The sequence below is a fragment of the Trichomycterus rosablanca genome, chromosome 7 (assembly GCF_030014385.1).
Source record: "Trichomycterus rosablanca isolate fTriRos1 chromosome 7, fTriRos1.hap1, whole genome shotgun sequence".
Lineage (NCBI taxonomy): Eukaryota > Metazoa > Chordata > Actinopteri > Siluriformes > Trichomycteridae > Trichomycterus > Trichomycterus rosablanca.
This window is the reverse complement of record NC_085994.1, coordinates 29,268,024-29,285,095: the sequence shown is the minus strand read 5'-3', so window position 1 is coordinate 29,285,095 and position 17,072 is coordinate 29,268,024. Positions and strand designations below refer to the sequence as shown.

Below are 17,072 nucleotides of genomic sequence, written 5' to 3'. Positions count from 1 at the left end.
TCACCCTCTTTCAGGCTTTGAATAGTTGGATTTTTTTCATTTATTGGTCTGCTGGTTAGCTCATGTTGTAGAGTGTTGTTTTGGGTGCTCAGATCCTTTTCCACCGACGTGGAGCCGGCTCCGTTCCGGTTCGCATACTTGATTTTGAACCGGTTCCGCATGTTTTCACCAAAAAAAGAGGTTCCAGGCAGCGATTCTAGCATTCCAATCTTGCACCACAGAATACTTGGTTTTTCAGCGCGAACCATGATCATCTGTGGGCGTGTCACAGTGTAGAGGTTTGGGTGCTTTCACATGAGAAGCTGCTAAACTGCTTTGGTTCATCTGAAGTTCACCTGATGAAATTTTGAGCCAGTTTGCCGCTCATATTCACTGATATTTTCAAAGAGATGAACTGTGTGATATGACGTGGTAAAAGTAACCCGGACAGTATGAAAAACGCTTAACATGACAAATAAAGCTTAACGTGGCTTGTTGTACTAAAACAATGATCAATGAATTTCGGTAGTACAGGGCACTTATAACCAGTAATAACGGAGAGAAATTTAGTGTTCCTGTGTAGTACTTTTAGTACATTAAGCCACGTTACGCTTTTTTACATAAAGACTCTCCAGAGAAGCCGATTTTCCAGAACCGCAAGCTGCAGAACCACGACGTGAAGCTAATACGGCTAAACACAGATACATGTGGAGCTTTTACAGTAGATTTGATGGTTAGTTCACACAAATAAATGTTCATGTCGTAGAATTTTAGTGATGTTTTATCGCTTAAGCCGAGCGCTGAGCAAATCGGCTATTTGCGCCGAGGGTCGTGGTGAGAGCGAAGCACAAAACGCTTCTCACGTCAATGAACTAAAGAAAACAACAACTGCGACAAACACATCTACGTCTTCTTATCACCAATAGTTGGCCGATGATTTTTGCATAACGAACATCTGTAACAACAGCACAAATCCTCGCAGATAATCTACACTCTCTGTCATCATGTTAGTACTCTTTACTTTCGTTGTGTAACGCCCACCATTGATGACGCATGCTTGGTTCCCAAAAACTGGTGGAAACGCGGGTCGGTTCTCTACAAAACACCAAGGTTCGAAGAAATCTGAACAGAACTGGTTCAAGAACCATAGTTCTTTTGGTGGAAAAGTGCTAAAAAGCTTCATATAAATTCTGCCCTTTTCTTCCTTTTATAAATGTGTTTGGCTACCCCATTTTTTCTGATTCTGTTCAGCCATTGTACTTGTCAGAACCAGAATCATATTGGTGGTGAGTCATTAGTCTCTCCTTACCACACCCTTTCAGATGTAACAAGTCAAGTCAAGTCAAGTCAAGTCAACTTTATTTATATAGCGCTTTTTACAATAGACATTGTCTCAAAGCAACTTTACAAAATCCAGGACCAACAGATACAAAAAACCCCTGTTGAGCAAGCCGAGGGCGACTGTGGCAAGGAAAAACTCCCTGAAAATTACAGGAAGAAACCTTGAGAGGAACCAGACTCAGCAGGGCCCATCCTTCTTGGGTGGCCAAGTGTTTATAAACTTTCAACCTTAATCCTCACCAACCCAAATAACCTGAGCTCTTAATTGAAAGCAGTAAATGGTGTTTCTGAGAACATTACAGTCGTCGATGACTGTGACATGCAAGATTGTTTAGGCAATACAAAGCATTTTTGTGTTTCTGTTTACACTGTGATCAAAAAGTTATACAGTAGATTTAGAAAGTATTCTGAATACTTGTCTTTTTGCACACTTTGTGTTGTGGATTTTGTTTTAAATATATATAATTGCCATTTTAACCCACCATCCTCACTTAATCCCACATAATTAAAGTGAAAACATTTTAGAGTTTTAAAACATTAAAAGCTGAAATCTTTTGCATAAAAATATTCAGACCCTTTATTAAATACATTGTTGGAGCCTATTCTGTAGCAATTACAACTGTGCATGTTCTTGGATACATCTTTACAGTTTTTGCAAACAGTTAACCCTTGTGTGGTGTTCATAGTTTTGTTACTCAGCCAATGTTTGCGGGTCTGGTGGACCCACCGCATTATTGTGTTTTTACATCGATACAGCCATAACATATTTAACATACAAAATATCAGATGTGTACTTTAAGATATTTACAAGCAATAAATACAGCATATTTGGTTAACATTTACTATTTACCTATGTTGGATCATATCTATAAATAACAGTGCCATCCATTTGTAGTGATAAAAAATAGTGAAAAATAGTGAAAAGTAGTGAAAAAATCACTATCAAAATATGGCTGGAACAAGTGTTTACTTTGAACAAATGAAACAAGCTTAAGAAATGTAAAACATTTAACAGTGTAAGAAACACCAGCCTGAACAGATACAGTATCTATATCAGTCTACACATCAGTCTACACATCAGTCCCATGGAACACAGTATATTCATGCTAGCCTATACAACACATGAGGGTCAGCTTTACTGTGTGTGTGTGTGTTGCATACATTCATTTGATGCATGTATGCTGTGTCTGTCTGTCTCGCTGCCTGTGTCTCTGTCTGTCTCTCTGTCTGTGTCTCCGTCTGCCTGTGTCTCTGTCTGTTTCTCTCTCTGTCTGTCTCTCTGTCTGTTTTTATCTATCTGTCTGTCTTTCTCTGCCTGTTTGTCTGTTTCTCTCTCTGTCTCTCTGCCTGTCTCTGTTTCTCTCTGTCTGTCCATCTGTTTCTCTCTGTCTTTCTCTCTCTCTGTCTCTCTGCCTGTCTCTCTGTTTCTCTCTGTCTTTCCATCTGTTTCTCTCCGTCTTTCTCTCTCTCTGTCTCTCTGTTTCTCTCTGTCTGTCCATCTGTTTCTCTCTGTCTTTCTCTCTCTCTGTCTCTCTGCCTGCCTCTCTGTTTCTGGCTGTCTGTCCATCTTTTTCTCTCTGTCTGTCTTTCTGCCTCTCTCTCTGTCTGGCACTCTGTCTGTCTCTCTCTCTCACACACAGAGAGACACACATACACTCACACCAGGACATGTTGTAGTAGGACAGAGTAAAGGGACACACTTTTATACCTATAACCACCACATGTCTAATATAAATGTGTAGGGGGGTGGGGTGTACAGTGTGAACTCATTAAAACGTGTTATTTTATATGTTCTTCACACAAAATGAGCCAAAGGCAAGGAGTCTGAGGTTAAAATAATAATAAATAGCATTATTTTTCTTTTGGTAAACATTGAAAACGAGTCCCACAGACCCAAACACCACACAAGGGTTAAACAGTTTATCCTATTATTTATGACAAAGCCTCTCAAACTTCATCAGATTTAATGGTGAGCTTCTGTGAACTGCCATCTTAGTTCCACAAATGTTGGATGGTGTTTAAGTCTGTGCTTCGGCTGGGCCACTTAAGAACATTCAGACCCTTGCCCTGAAGCCACTGCAGTGATGTTTTGACGGTATGCTTTGGGTTATTGTTGTGTTATATCCAGTAAATCTTTGAGTCATTTACAATGCCATTTGGAAAACACCAAGTGCTCTGTTATATGCCTTTTACTCAACAATGCATTTGGTCTTGCAACTCGACATAAAGGGCTGATTTATGAAGTGCTGCAGAAATGGTTGTTGGCAAAAGCTGAAAGAAGAGCTTTGAACATGACAATCACTTTGTTTGAGTGATTAGCTGTACAAACTGTATTTCTTCTTTCAGGAAAAAAGACATCACTTTGAAGGTGTCATGTCTTTCTAAGGTCACAACATACGCCTCCACATGAATGGTGCTTTCACACATATAGCTTTTACACACGTCGGCTTTTGCTTCTTTTGCAGTTAAGAGTAATATCAATGCTTCTTATGCAGTGTAGTCTGAAGGCTTGAGGGTCAACACATTCAAAACTGGTATCTGGCTTTACCTTACTCAGACTGAGATTTCACAAGATTCATTTAATCTTTTCACAAATATTTCACAATTTAATCAAATGTGATGGTGAAAGAACACAATTATCCACAATCTTGTTTTGAGGTTTTTTAACAAAGTTTGGCACAAGGTGGGTAGCACTGTCCCCTCACAGCAAGAAGGTCCTGGGTTCGATCCCCAGGCGGGGTAGTCCGGGTGCTTTCTGTGCGGAGTTTGCATGTTCTCCCCATGTCTGCGTGGGTTTCCTCCGGGAGCTCCGGTTTCCTCCCACAGTCCAAAGACATGCAGTCAGGTTAACTGGAGACACTGAATTGTATAGGTGAATGGGTGTGTGTATGTGTACAGGTCCTTCTCAAAAAATTAGCATATTGTGATAAAGTTCATTATTTTCCATAATGTAATGATAAAAATTAAACTTTCATATATTTTAGATTCATTGCACACCAACTGAAATATTTCAGGTCTTTTATTGTTTTAATACTGATGATTTTGGCATACAGCTCATGAAAACCCAAAATTCCTATCTCAAAAAATTAGCATATTTCATCCGACCAATAAAAGAAAAGTGTTTTTAATACAAAAAAAGTCAACCTTCAAATAATTATGTTCAGTTATGCACTCAATACTTGGTCGGGAATCCTTTTGCAGAAATGACTGCTTCAATGCGGCGTGGCATGGAGGCAATCAGCCTGTGGCACTGCTGAGGTGTTATGGAGGCCCAGGATGCTTCGATAGCGGCCTTAAGCTCATCCAGAGTGTTGGGTCTTGTGTCTCTCAACTTTCTCTTCACAATATCCCACAGATTCTCTATGGGGTTCAGGTCAGGAGAGTTGGCAGGCCAATTGAGCACAGTAATACCATGGTCAGTAAACCATTCACCAGTGGTTTTGGCACTGTGAGCAGGTGCCAGGTCGTGCTGAAAAATGAAATCTTCATCTCCATAAAGCTTTTCAGCAGATGGAAGCATGAAGTGCTCCAAAATCTCCTGATAGCTAGCTGCATTGACCCTGCCCTTGATAAAACACAGTGGACCAACACCAGCAGCTGACATGGCACCCCAGACCATCACTGACTGTGGGTACTTGACACTGGACTTCAGGCATTTTGGCATTTCCTTCTCCCCAGTCTTCCTCCAGACTCTGGCACCTTGATTTCCGAAAACAGTACTTTGGACCACTGAGCAACAGTCCAGTGCTGCTTCTCTTTAGCCCAGGTCAGGCGCTTCTGCCGCTGTTTCTGGTTCAAAAGTGGCTTGACCTGGGGAATGCGGCACCTGTAGCCCATTTCCTGCACACGCCTGTGCACGGTGGCTCTGGATGTTTCTACTCCAGACTCAGTCCACTGCTTCCGCAGGTCCCCCAAGGTCTGGAATCGGCCCTTCTCCACAATCTTCCTCAGGGTCCGGTCACCTCTTCTCGTTGTGCAGCGTTTTCTGCCACACTTTTTCCTTCCCACAGACTTCCCACTGAGGTGCCTTGATACAGCACTCTGGGAACAGCCTATTCGTTCAGAAATTTCTTTCTGTGTCTTACCCTCTTGCTTGAGGGTGTCAATGATGGCCTTCTGGACAGCAGTCAGGTCGGCAGTCTTACCCATGATTGCAGTTTTGAGTAATGAACCAGGCTGGGAGTTTTTAAAAGCCTCAGGAATCTTTTGCAGGTGTTTAGAGTTAATTCGTTGATTCAGATGATTAGGTTAATAGCTCGTTTAGAGAACCTTTTCATGATATGCTAATTTTTTGAGATAGGAATTTTGGGTTTTCATGAGCTGTATGCCAAAATCATCAGTATTAAAACAATAAAAGACCTGAAATATTTCAGTTGGTGTGCAATGAATCTAAAATATATGAAAGTTTAATTTTTATCATTACGTTATGGAAAATTATGAACTTTATCACAATATGCTAATTTTTTGAGAAGGACCTGTATGTGTGTTTGCCCTGCGATGGACTGAAGCCGAAAAGCTGGGCTCCAGCATCCCCCCGCGACCCTAATTGTATAAGCGGTTAAGAAAGTGAGTAAGTGAGTGAGTTTGTGCCACACCCAGCCTTGCCTCTGACTAAGTCTTTAGTGGATCTTCCTTTTTATATCCAGTCATGAAGCCCTCACCTGTTACCAATACACATGCTTATTGTGAAATACTTTAAATGTTGAATATATAGTTATGAATATTCTATTGCATTTTTCAAAATGTCCTAACTTTCCTGAAAATGGGGTTTGTAGATTAATGGGTAAAATGACAGTTATGTTCACTCAAAACCAACCATCTCCACAACACAAAAAGTGTGCCAAGTCAAGGGGTCTAAATACTTACTGAAATCACTTTTATGTGTGTTAACAATGGTGTATTAGTTGTGTGTTTTAATGTATGTGTTTGATATTTTGCTTTAATTACACATATTTTAGAAATGTATCTATCACGAAATGGCTTGTTTTTCTTTTATTTTGCCATATGATATTTGGTACAACCCCAAATCAGAAAAAGTTGGGACAGTATGGAAAATGCAAATAAAATAAAAATGCAGTGTTCCTTACATTTACTTTGACTTTTGTTTGACTGCAGATTTCATTTCATTTGTTAATATACCTCCATTCATTCCTGCATTTCAGGCCTGCAACACATTCCAAAAAAAGGTGGGACGGGGCAATTTAGGGCTAATAATGAGGTAAAAAAACTAAATAATGATGTGATTCCAAACAGGTGATGTCAACAGGTGATTGTAATCATGGTTTGGTACAAAAGCAGCATCCAGGAAAGGCTGAGTCTTTGATGAGCAAAGATGATCAGAGGATCTCCAGTTTGTCAACAAATGTGTGAGAAAATGATTGAAATGTTTAAAAACAATGTACCTCAAAGAAAGATTGGAAGGAATTTGCATATTTCTCCCTCTACAGTGCATAATATCATTAAACCATTCAAGGAATCGGGAGGAATTTCAGTGTGTAAAGGCCAAGGGCGCAAGCTTAATCTGAATGCCCGTGATCTTTCATCCCTCAGACGGCACTGCATCAAGAATCGCCACTCGACAATAGCTGATATAACCACATTGGCAAGAGATTACTTTGGCAAACCTTTGTCAAGCACTACAATACAGAGTTACATGCACAAATGCCACTTAAAACTTTACTGTGCAAAAAAGAAGCCTTATGTTAACCATGTCCAGAAGCGGCGTCGACTTCCATGGGCTCGGAGGCATCTAGGATGGACCATCACACAGTGGAAACGTGTATTGTGGTCAGATGAATCAGCACTCCAGGTCTTTTTTGGAAAAAATGGACACCATGTGCTCCGGACCAAAGATGAAAAGGACCATCCATACTGTTACCAGCAACAAGTCCAAAAGCCAGGGTCTGTCATGGTATGGGGCTGTGTCAGTGCCCTTGACAAAGGTCATTTACACTTCTGTGATGGCAGCATTAATGCAGAAAAGTACATTGAGATCTTAGAGCAACATCTTTTCCAGGGACGTCCATGCATTTTTCAACAAGACAACGCAAAACCACATGCTGCACACATTACAAAGGAATGGCTGCAGAAGAACAGGGTACGGGTACTGGACTGGCCTGCCTGCAGTGAAAGGAAAAATGCAACAACGAGGACCCCGTACTGTTGCACATTTTAAGACGTGTTTTCAGGAATAATGGGTATTTTATGGGTATTTTAATAACAAAATAAAAGCTGAAACACTAAATCACTTGGTATCCTCGGTGCCAAAACGTCTTTTAAGTGTGGTGAAAGGGAATGGCAACATTACAAAGTGGTTAATGCTTTACTGTCCCAACTTTTTTTGGAATGTGTTGCAGGTCTGAAATGTCTGGAATGGATGTTTATTAATAAATGAAATGAAGTTGAGCAGATAAAACATCAAATATCTTAGGTTCATCCTGTCTGCAATCAAATAAAAGTCAAAGTAAATGTAAGAAGAAAGTGTTTTTTTCCATACTGTCCCAACTTGTTCTGATTTGGGGGTTGTATAATTTTGCTGTATTATATTTGGTATTTTGGTATAATGGTGTTTGATGTTGAGTGTGTTTTTAGAATTGGGGTTTTAAAATGTAGAACTTAGTTTGGCTTTTAAAATGTAAATTTTAATATTAGACTTAAACTATACTTGATAACTGACCTACCTACAATGTGTCTTACTTTTTCTCTTACATATTCTGGGCAATAATCCAGATTTTTCAGCATGCTCAGACAGGATCCTACACATAGAGCACATGAGATCTTTTCAATGCCTGGAGCCTTTATTTACCAAGACACAAAGGAAAGCCTGGTGCTTTAAAGTGAAGGGAAATTACATGGAGCTACAAGCATGGACAGGTTGGCAGAATGACTGCTGCACAGGTACATTAAGCAGTCTAAAAATGCAGTCAGGCAAGATTTTAGATTAACCCAAAAGGAGGGGCTGTCAGAGAGGGATGGCTCCTACAAAAGTAACCAAGAAAAAAAACATTGGGAGGAAGAAATAAAAACTAGCCTAAGTACAACTGAAAATGTAAGTTCTCCTGCTAACATGCCTACAGATTATATAAAATATAAAAAAAAACAGTCACATGAAATATTGCTGCCACTAAATTTACATATCTTACTATTATCCATCATTTTATTGCTGATGAGCTTATTAAAAGCAAATGCTGAAACACAAAAGAGGGTTCACATTACCTACCAAACGCCTCCCAGGAGGCACCCGTGGAGCCAACATGTAGGTAAGAAAGACTGACAAAAAAAATTAAGAGAAGCGGGAAGGGGTTGGACTAAAACCAGCCAATGGAAACTTTGAGAAAATTTCTTGAGTGACTGAAAACGATCCATCCTAATACAGACTGAGTCATTTTGAGCCTTACATTTCTGAAGTCCTAATAAAGCACCAGTGTAGAGTTCATCATCGACTCATTGCCAAGGATTTGGAACCATGGCGGTCACTAATTTCCACTACATTACTCGGATGAGCAGTGGTTTCAAAGTTTACATATTGGAAGGTAATTACACGTCTATAACTATTTTTCTAATTGCAAGATACAACAAATACAAGTGCACGCTACAGTAAGCTTTTTTACATTATGGATGGAATCCTGATATAATGCTATAAGTAAGTGTAAGTATTTTGAAGTAATTTTAGCAGCATTTTAATTTAAAAATTTTAATTAAGTTAAATGTTTAAATACTGACAAATATAACATTTCAATGTTTTTCATGTCTGACTGTGGCATTTATCATAATTCAGATCTTATTGTTGTCGGTTTGAGCTTCTTAGGGTAAAAATTCCTGTTTTTGTGTGTGATCAGTGAGGTAAAATACCTCTCCCTCAGGCACTAGAAAACCACTCAAGGTGTGGTATTTACCCAGTCCCCTGTCCATTTCTATTTCCACACTGTGTATAAATGTATGCATATAAATATATTTTGCATTCTGCAAATTTTTTTCTTAGATAGAAAGAGGGGGTACTGGTCATTACAGGGATTGCAACCTATTGTGTGTTTTTAGATGCATTTTTATCATGCAACTCAGAGATTTACTTTAAGATTTAGATTTAATATTTGGTATAATACGTTTGGTATTTGATTCAATTACCATGTCCATTAAGTAATTAAAATCATATTGTTGTTGTATAACTGACGTTTGTGAATTATTTTTCAAGAAAGGAATTTCCAATATGAACAATCATATGTTAGGGCTTCAGATGTGCTGGTCTTTACTTAAAAAGCATCACATACAAGATCATGTTAATTAATATGTTTACAATCCCAATAATCCAAGTAATTTAAATTTGTATATCATTTAAACACAGCTGAAACATAATTGCTTTGCAATGAACGTGTAGCTTTGTGAGTTGACACAATAAAATACAATACAATAAAAGTACATAGTAAGCAAATTAAGCAAATGTCTTTAATTCTTTCTAGATTGGTCAGTCTTGTGCATAACATGCACTTTATGGCCAAATGTATTGGACACGGGCAGCACGATGGCTCAGTGAATAGCACTGTCGCCTCAGAGCAAGAAGGTCCTGGGTTCGATCCCCAGGTGGGGGGGTCCGGGTCCTTTCTGTATGGAGTTTGCATGCATGGGTTTACTCCGGGTGCTCCGGTTTCCTCCCACAGCCCAAAGACAGGCAAGTGAGATGAATTGGGGACACTAAATTGTCCAAGACTGTGTTCCATATAACTTTGTGAACTGATGAACCTTGTGTAATGAGTAACTACCGTTCCTGTCATGAATGTAACCAAAGTGTAAAGTCATGACGTTAAAATCCTAATAAATAAATAAATAAAGTATTGGACACCTGACCATGAGCTTGTTGGACATCCTATTTCCAAAACAAATAGTATTAAAATATAGTGACCTTCATATGATCTTTACAGCTATAACAGCCATTCTGTTGAGAAGGCTTCTCATAAGAGAGAATTTGTGCCTATTTAGTCAAAAGAGCATTTGTATGGCTGGGCACTGATGTTAGTCAAGAAAGTCTCAACTGATGTTCAAGAACATACCAAAGCTGTGCACTGGGGCTGAGGTCACAGCATTGTGGAGGCCACTTGAGTTTCTTTAAGCCATATTTTAAAACATGTCTTTATAAACCTTGCTTTGTACACAGGGGTACAGTAATGCAGGAACAGGAAAGGGCCCTGCCTAAACTGTTTCTGCAAAGTTGGAAGCCTAAAATGTATTGTTATAATTTATTTATTATACATGTAAGCAACTGTTACGACTGAAACACATTAATTCAAAAGTTAAAAGGGTTGCATCAATACTTTTGTCTATATAATGTAACAACATACTACTTCAGTGGATAAAAAATTATTTCTAACCAGCTTATGTCTCAAAGGATAGCTTTTTTTTTTAATTTGAATCACGCTTACCGTTACTGGTAAAACAGCTGTGTTCAACTGTATTACCTATTAAGCCAGTTTATCTTGTTCTGCTACTTAACGGAGTTTACATTTATTCACAGCACATCAACATTTTCCCACCATTAGATCATTCACATGATAATAAAACCACAGGGATTAACATTGAGGAGTCACACATTAACATTGTCTGTCACACATATTGTCCCAGTAAACAATATCTAGCTGTAATAAAGTTTACCAGCATTTTGTGCTGTTTACTTATACACCAGTGTACATTTTAAAGATTTTCTCATACATGTGTTATACACCGATCAGCCATAACATTAAAACCACCTCATTGTTTCTACACTCACTGTCCATTTTATCAGCTCCACTTACCACATAGAAGCACTTTGTAGTTCTACAATTACTGACTGTAGTCCATCTGTTTCTCTACATACTGTACTTTTCTAACCTGCTTTCACCCTGTTCTTCAATGGTCAGGACCCCCACAGAGCAGATATTCTGTAGGTGGTGGATCATTCTCAGCACTGCAGTGACACTGACATGGTGGTGGTGTGTTAGTGTGTGTTGTGCTGGTATGAGTGGATAAGACACAGCAGCGCCACTGGAGTTTTTAAATACTGTGTCCACTCAATGTCCACTCTATTAGACACTCCTACCTAGTTGGTCCACCTTGTAGATGTAAAGTCACCATTAGATGATTATTCATTTATTGCTGCTCTTTGAGTTGGTCATCTTCTAGACCTTCATCAGTGGTCACAGGGCGCTGTTGGCTGGATATGTTTTTGGTTGGTGGACTATTCTCAGTCCAGCAGTGACAGTAAGGTGTTTGAAAACTCAATCAGCATTGCTGTGTCTGATCCACTCATACCAGCACAACACACACTAACACACCACCATCATGTCAGTGTCACTGCAGGGCTGAGAATGATTCATCCCCAAAATATACCTGCTCTGTGGTGGTCCTGACCATTAAATGACAGAGTAAAAGCAGGTTAAAAAAGTATGTAGAGAAACAGATGGACTACAGTCAGTAATTGTAGAACTACAAAGTGCTTCTATATGGTAAGTGGAGCTGATAAAATGGACAGTGAGTGTAGAAACAAGGAGGTGGTTTAAATGGTATGGCTGATCAGTGTATATGCACTGGCATGTTATCTGTCAGTCTTTGCATTAAATACACTTTTGTGTTTCCTAGGTCAGCCACACCTGAGAAGTGAGGACAGATTTCATCACATGACCAGTGAGAGGATCAGAGTCATCCCTGCTCATCCACTAAAACGCAAGCACAGCTTAGATCCAGGAAGGACACTGGAAGAAAGGTACATCAAACTGTGGTTATGTTAAAATATATACAGCTTAGACAAACATTATTTATATGCCACTGAAAAAGAGCAAAGACCATTAAAGATGCTGATACTCATGGCTGTGGTTTCAGGAGGGAGAGGGCTTTAAACAAAAGCCTAGAGAACTCTGCCAGGGTATCATCAAAGACAACAGTGCCTGAAAGTCCTACATCTACCTGGAGCCCCACAACAAGTCCCATTCATCTTATTCCCAGTCCAATCCACTGCACACGGGTTATGGATGAACCTCTCGCCCTGATCAAGAAAGCTCGCCTGGAGCCAGAGAGAGCAGAGGACAAGAGCAAGACAACTGCACTTAGGCACATTCAGGTAATGGTCTACAATGGTAATTACTTAAAAATTGTATCTATGCTATTTTCACACTAAAAAGACAAAACACAGGTGGCACAGTGGTAAATAACATTAGCCCACTACTTTTGGGGTCCATGGTTTAAATCCCCAGCAGTGCTATTGGCACATTGGGAGTCCACATACAGACATGATTGGCTATGTCTGAGTGGTATGGCTGAGGCCCTGCAATGGATTGGCGTCCTGTTCAGAGTGTGTTATTGCATCGTACCCAGTGATTCAGTGGATGCTAGACCCACTGCAACCCTGATTAGGATAAAGTGGTGGTCAATTAGGAAAATGATTATAATAAGGTTGATGATGATTGTGACCAAAGTTTCCAGATCCAGTCAAAGTTCTAGTAACATCTAGCAACCTCATAATGTTTACAGTTGTGGGTCATGCCTTTCAAATACTTTACTGTTATAAATAGTTTGCAGATAATTGCAGATTTAGATTTGATTCTAACAGTAAATAAGAACAAGGAAATATTGTTTAAACTCTTGTTTAAAGTGGATTGTTAAAATGCATTTATTTTAATCACATATAAAACATCTTTAAAGGGGTTTTAACAAACTTAATGCAGAGTAGAAATCATTTAAGTTGGCTAAACCTAATGCAACAGAATGCTAAATAGGGCACCCATTACAGACCTACTAAATGTGCGGGCAAGTCTTTGCTTGTTTTAGATATGCAGCCAAGCAAGATTCAGAGAGAAAATGTAAGCAAAGGATGAAGGAATGTTGTCAACATGTTACAACGCACCACCACTATTATTGACCGGTTGAATCATGGAAAAAGTCTGGAACTTTCAAAATGTTTTACCTTTTCCGCTTCTTAATAAAATGTACCAACAACAGCTTGCTATAAATATAAATGTAGTAGATATCATAGATAACTCATTACAAATATCTATTTTCTCTCTTTCTAGGCTCGACCCACAGTGATCACTTGTGTCTCATCCACTAAATCAACCTCTAGATCTGAAGACTGTTGTAGCCATTCCACAGGTATGTTTTATCTCTGAAATGCAAAAGAATGCTAAATATACTAAATGGGTATCATGTAACCATGTTTGTTTCTACCACTGACTATACACTATATGACATTCCTGACCATGAGATTGTTAGACAACCCAGCCTTCAATGTTTAGAAAGGCTTTTCACAAGATATTGAAGTTGGACAAGTTTGTATCTTTAATTAACCTGACTGCATGTCTTTGGACTGTGGGAGGAAACCGGAGCTCCCGGAGGAAACCCACACAGACACAGGGAGAACATGCCAACTCCACACAGAAAGGACCTGGACCGCCCCATCTAGGATCGAACCCAGGACCTTCTTGCTGTGAGGCGACAGTGCTACCCACAAAGCCAGGTGCACATTAGGGCTTTTTCCACATCCCAAAAGTGCCTAATTGGATTTAGATCCGGAGACCATTAAGGTAGATTAAGAGGCCATTAGGGTACACGGAACATTGCATCATGTTAATGGAACCATGTTGAGAAGACTTTGTGAAGTAGCTCAAGATCATAATTGAAGTAGCCATTAGGCAATAAGATGAGTAAATTGTGGCCAAAATGGGTTACAAGTTGTATAGCAACAATTCTCCCCAAAAACATTCCCCAGACCATTATCAAATGATCACCAGTTTTAAATGTTAACACATGGGTCATGCTGCATATGCTATTCGGACATATTTTCACTCCACTTTTTGCATGTAACAGTAAAAATTTACATAGATTCATCAGGCCAGGTGACGTTATCCAATCTTTAAATCTGTGTTGGTAAAAATCTATTATAAAAAATAATTATAAACCTCATTTTCACACTGTACAATGCAGTATAAATATCTGTGGTCTGTTAATCTGTGGTTTGTTCGTTCTCTTAAGCTTGTGTTTTCTAAATATTAGCAAATTTATGATTTAATGCCTTCAACACACTCAAAACAAGTTGGGACAGAAGTGGGTTTACCCCTGTTTTCATCAGCTTTCCTGTTAATAGCAGTTTTTGATGGTTTTGGAACTTACACTAATTCTATCTATCTGTCTGTCTGTCTGTCTGTCTGTCTGTCTGTCTGTCTGTCTGTCTGTCTGTCTACAAAGCCACACTATTGTAGCACATGCAGGACAAGGCCTGGCCTTTCTTCCCAAAATAACCATGTTATTCTCTTAAAAAGAAGTCACCTTGATGGCAGCATCTGTCTATAAAATGGTACTTTCGCACATGTGCAAATCACCTATGCCATGGCCACTGCTGCACCACCATACCATGACAGATGTTGGCTGTACCTTTTGCTGTCTGCACTGTCCTTTTCATCTTTGGCACAAGGAAGATGATTTTTTTGAATTGTGGACCAATTGAGGTCTGACCACAGCACACATTTCCACTGCCTTTCAGTTCATCTGAGATGAGCTTGTGGCCAGAATACTTGGCTGCATTTTTGTAGAGAATTGATGTATGACGTTCTTGTTGTGCAATAGAGTTTAGGTTGCATTTCTACATGCAGTGGTGGACTGTGTTATGTAACAATAGTTTTCTAAAGTACACATGAGCTTATGTGGCTATCTTTGTCATATTAGCATGATCTACTCCAATACTATCTGAGAGCTTGAAGGTCATGCTTATTTAAAAGTAATTTCAGGCCCTGCCCTACACAGACTGAGATTTCTCCAGATTCTGTGAATCTTTTACACTGTTATGTATGATAGATGGTAAAATACCTAATTTATTTGCATTATTCCATTTAGAAATGTTGTTTTTGAACTAATTGATGTTGAAAGTGCTGAAAGTTTGGTACAGAGTGTTGAACCACAACTCATTATTGCTTGCAAAGACTGAGCCTTCTGTGGATTCTCTTTTTTATATCCAATCATGATTCCCTCACCTGTTACCAATTCATCTGTATATTGTGGAATGTTTTGAAACAGTATAGTTTGAATATTACATAAACTTTTCTATTATTTAGCCACTGTTCTAACCTTTTTGAGAGTTGCAGGCATTTGAAATAAATGTGTTTATATTTACAAAATACAATGAAGTTGATCGGTGAAAAAATTAAAAGGATTTAAGAGAATGAATAAATCACAGATTATTTTATTGCATATTGCTGCAAATTTGTCCAAAAATGGGGTTTGTATATTCAATTATAAATCAATTGGAACACATTTTTAAAATATGAACTGTTGTTAAATAAAGTTTTATGTACATTTAAAATTGTACTCTATGTTGGTTCTTTCCATACAGTTATCACCCAGCACAGTTATGACAATGTTGAGGAGCATTTCAAAAGAAGCCTTGGGGTAAACTATCAAAAGAATACGTCTAGGCAACTCTCAATCAGCGTGTCTGTGGATGACCACTTTGCCAAGGCCCTTGGAGAGAAGTGGATCCAACTCAAAGCGTCTTCCTCTTCCTGTAACCGCTCATCCTCACAATCTTCATCTTCTTCATCATCACCAAACAGTCCCATCTTCATCCATTCACTTGGCTCAGGCAAAAGTTACAAGAAGGCCTGCAAAGATCCTGGCAGCCCGGTCACAACCACTTCAAGTATGTGGTCAGGACAATGAAAAGTGCTTCAAAATGAATGAACTGACTTATCTGAATGAGACGTGTACTGAGGAACATGGCTGTGCATAACACAAGCAGCAGTAGCAAACTACTATATTTCAATAGCCAATTTAATTCAATAGCCAAAACTATATTATCAGTTGGATTTGGAGGGTATGAATACTTTGTATTTCAGGAATGTGCATACCTTCAATTGGGCTCCATTGACTAGCCAGCTGAGGTCACAACTCCAGCAGTTATGAGGAATCTCCTCTGGAATTCCTGCCCTTTGGGCCAATAACTGTCTGCATAGGTGCTTAGCCGGCTGGTAGCAGAGCTTAGATTCAAACTTGCGAGCTTTGGTGTGCTAGTGTGTTTTACTGATGTGCCACCTGAGCACCCAATGAAAATTTGTCAGTATTTACTTTAATACCTGATACTAGTATTAAAAAGTAGTGACATACACTGAGCAGGAATAACATTATGACCACTGACAGGTGAGGTGAATAACACTGATTATCTCTTTATCACGGCACCTAATAGTGGGTGGGATATATTAGGCAGCAAGTGAACATGGGCAAGCGTAAGGATTTGAGCGAGTCTGACAAGGGCCAAATTGTGATGGCTAGATGACTGGGTCAGAGCATCTCCAAAACTGCAGCTCTTGTGGGGTGTTCACGGTCTGCAGTGGTCAGTATCTATCAAAAGTGGCCCAAGGAAGGAACAGTGGTAAACTGGCAACAGGGTCACGGGTGGCCAAGGCTCATTGATGCACGTGGGGAGCGAAGGTTGGCCCGTGTGGTCCGATCCAACAGACGAGCTACTGTAGCTCAAACTGCTGAAGAAGTTAATGCTGGTTCTGATAGGAAGGTGTCAGAATACACAGTGCATCACAGTTGCAGGGCTGTTTTGGCAGCAAAAGGGGGACCAACACAATATAAGGAAGGTGGTCATAATGTTATGCCTAATCATTGTACAAAGAAAGCCTAGTAAAAGCATTTGTGATTGGGTCTTACATTTGTAAACAGATATTATTGTTTCATTTATTTTTGATGTTCAGTTGAATGAAACAGCTACTAGAAATGTTTGTAAAAATGTTCTA

At 39.3% G+C, this 17,072-nt stretch overlaps 1 protein-coding gene across 1 annotated transcript; it reads left to right on the top strand.

Moving 5' to 3' along the window:
- Positions 1-8,785: 8,785 nt before the first annotated feature.
- Positions 8,786-15,990, top strand: vgll4l (vestigial like 4 like). Its single transcript, XM_062998564.1, has 5 exons — positions 8,786-8,852; positions 11,926-12,049; positions 12,166-12,403; positions 13,353-13,431; positions 15,665-15,990. The coding sequence occupies exons 1-5, from the start codon at positions 8,786-8,788 to the stop codon at positions 15,988-15,990; spliced, it is 834 nt and encodes a 277-aa protein (XP_062854634.1).
- Positions 15,991-17,072: the final 1,082 nt, after the last annotated feature.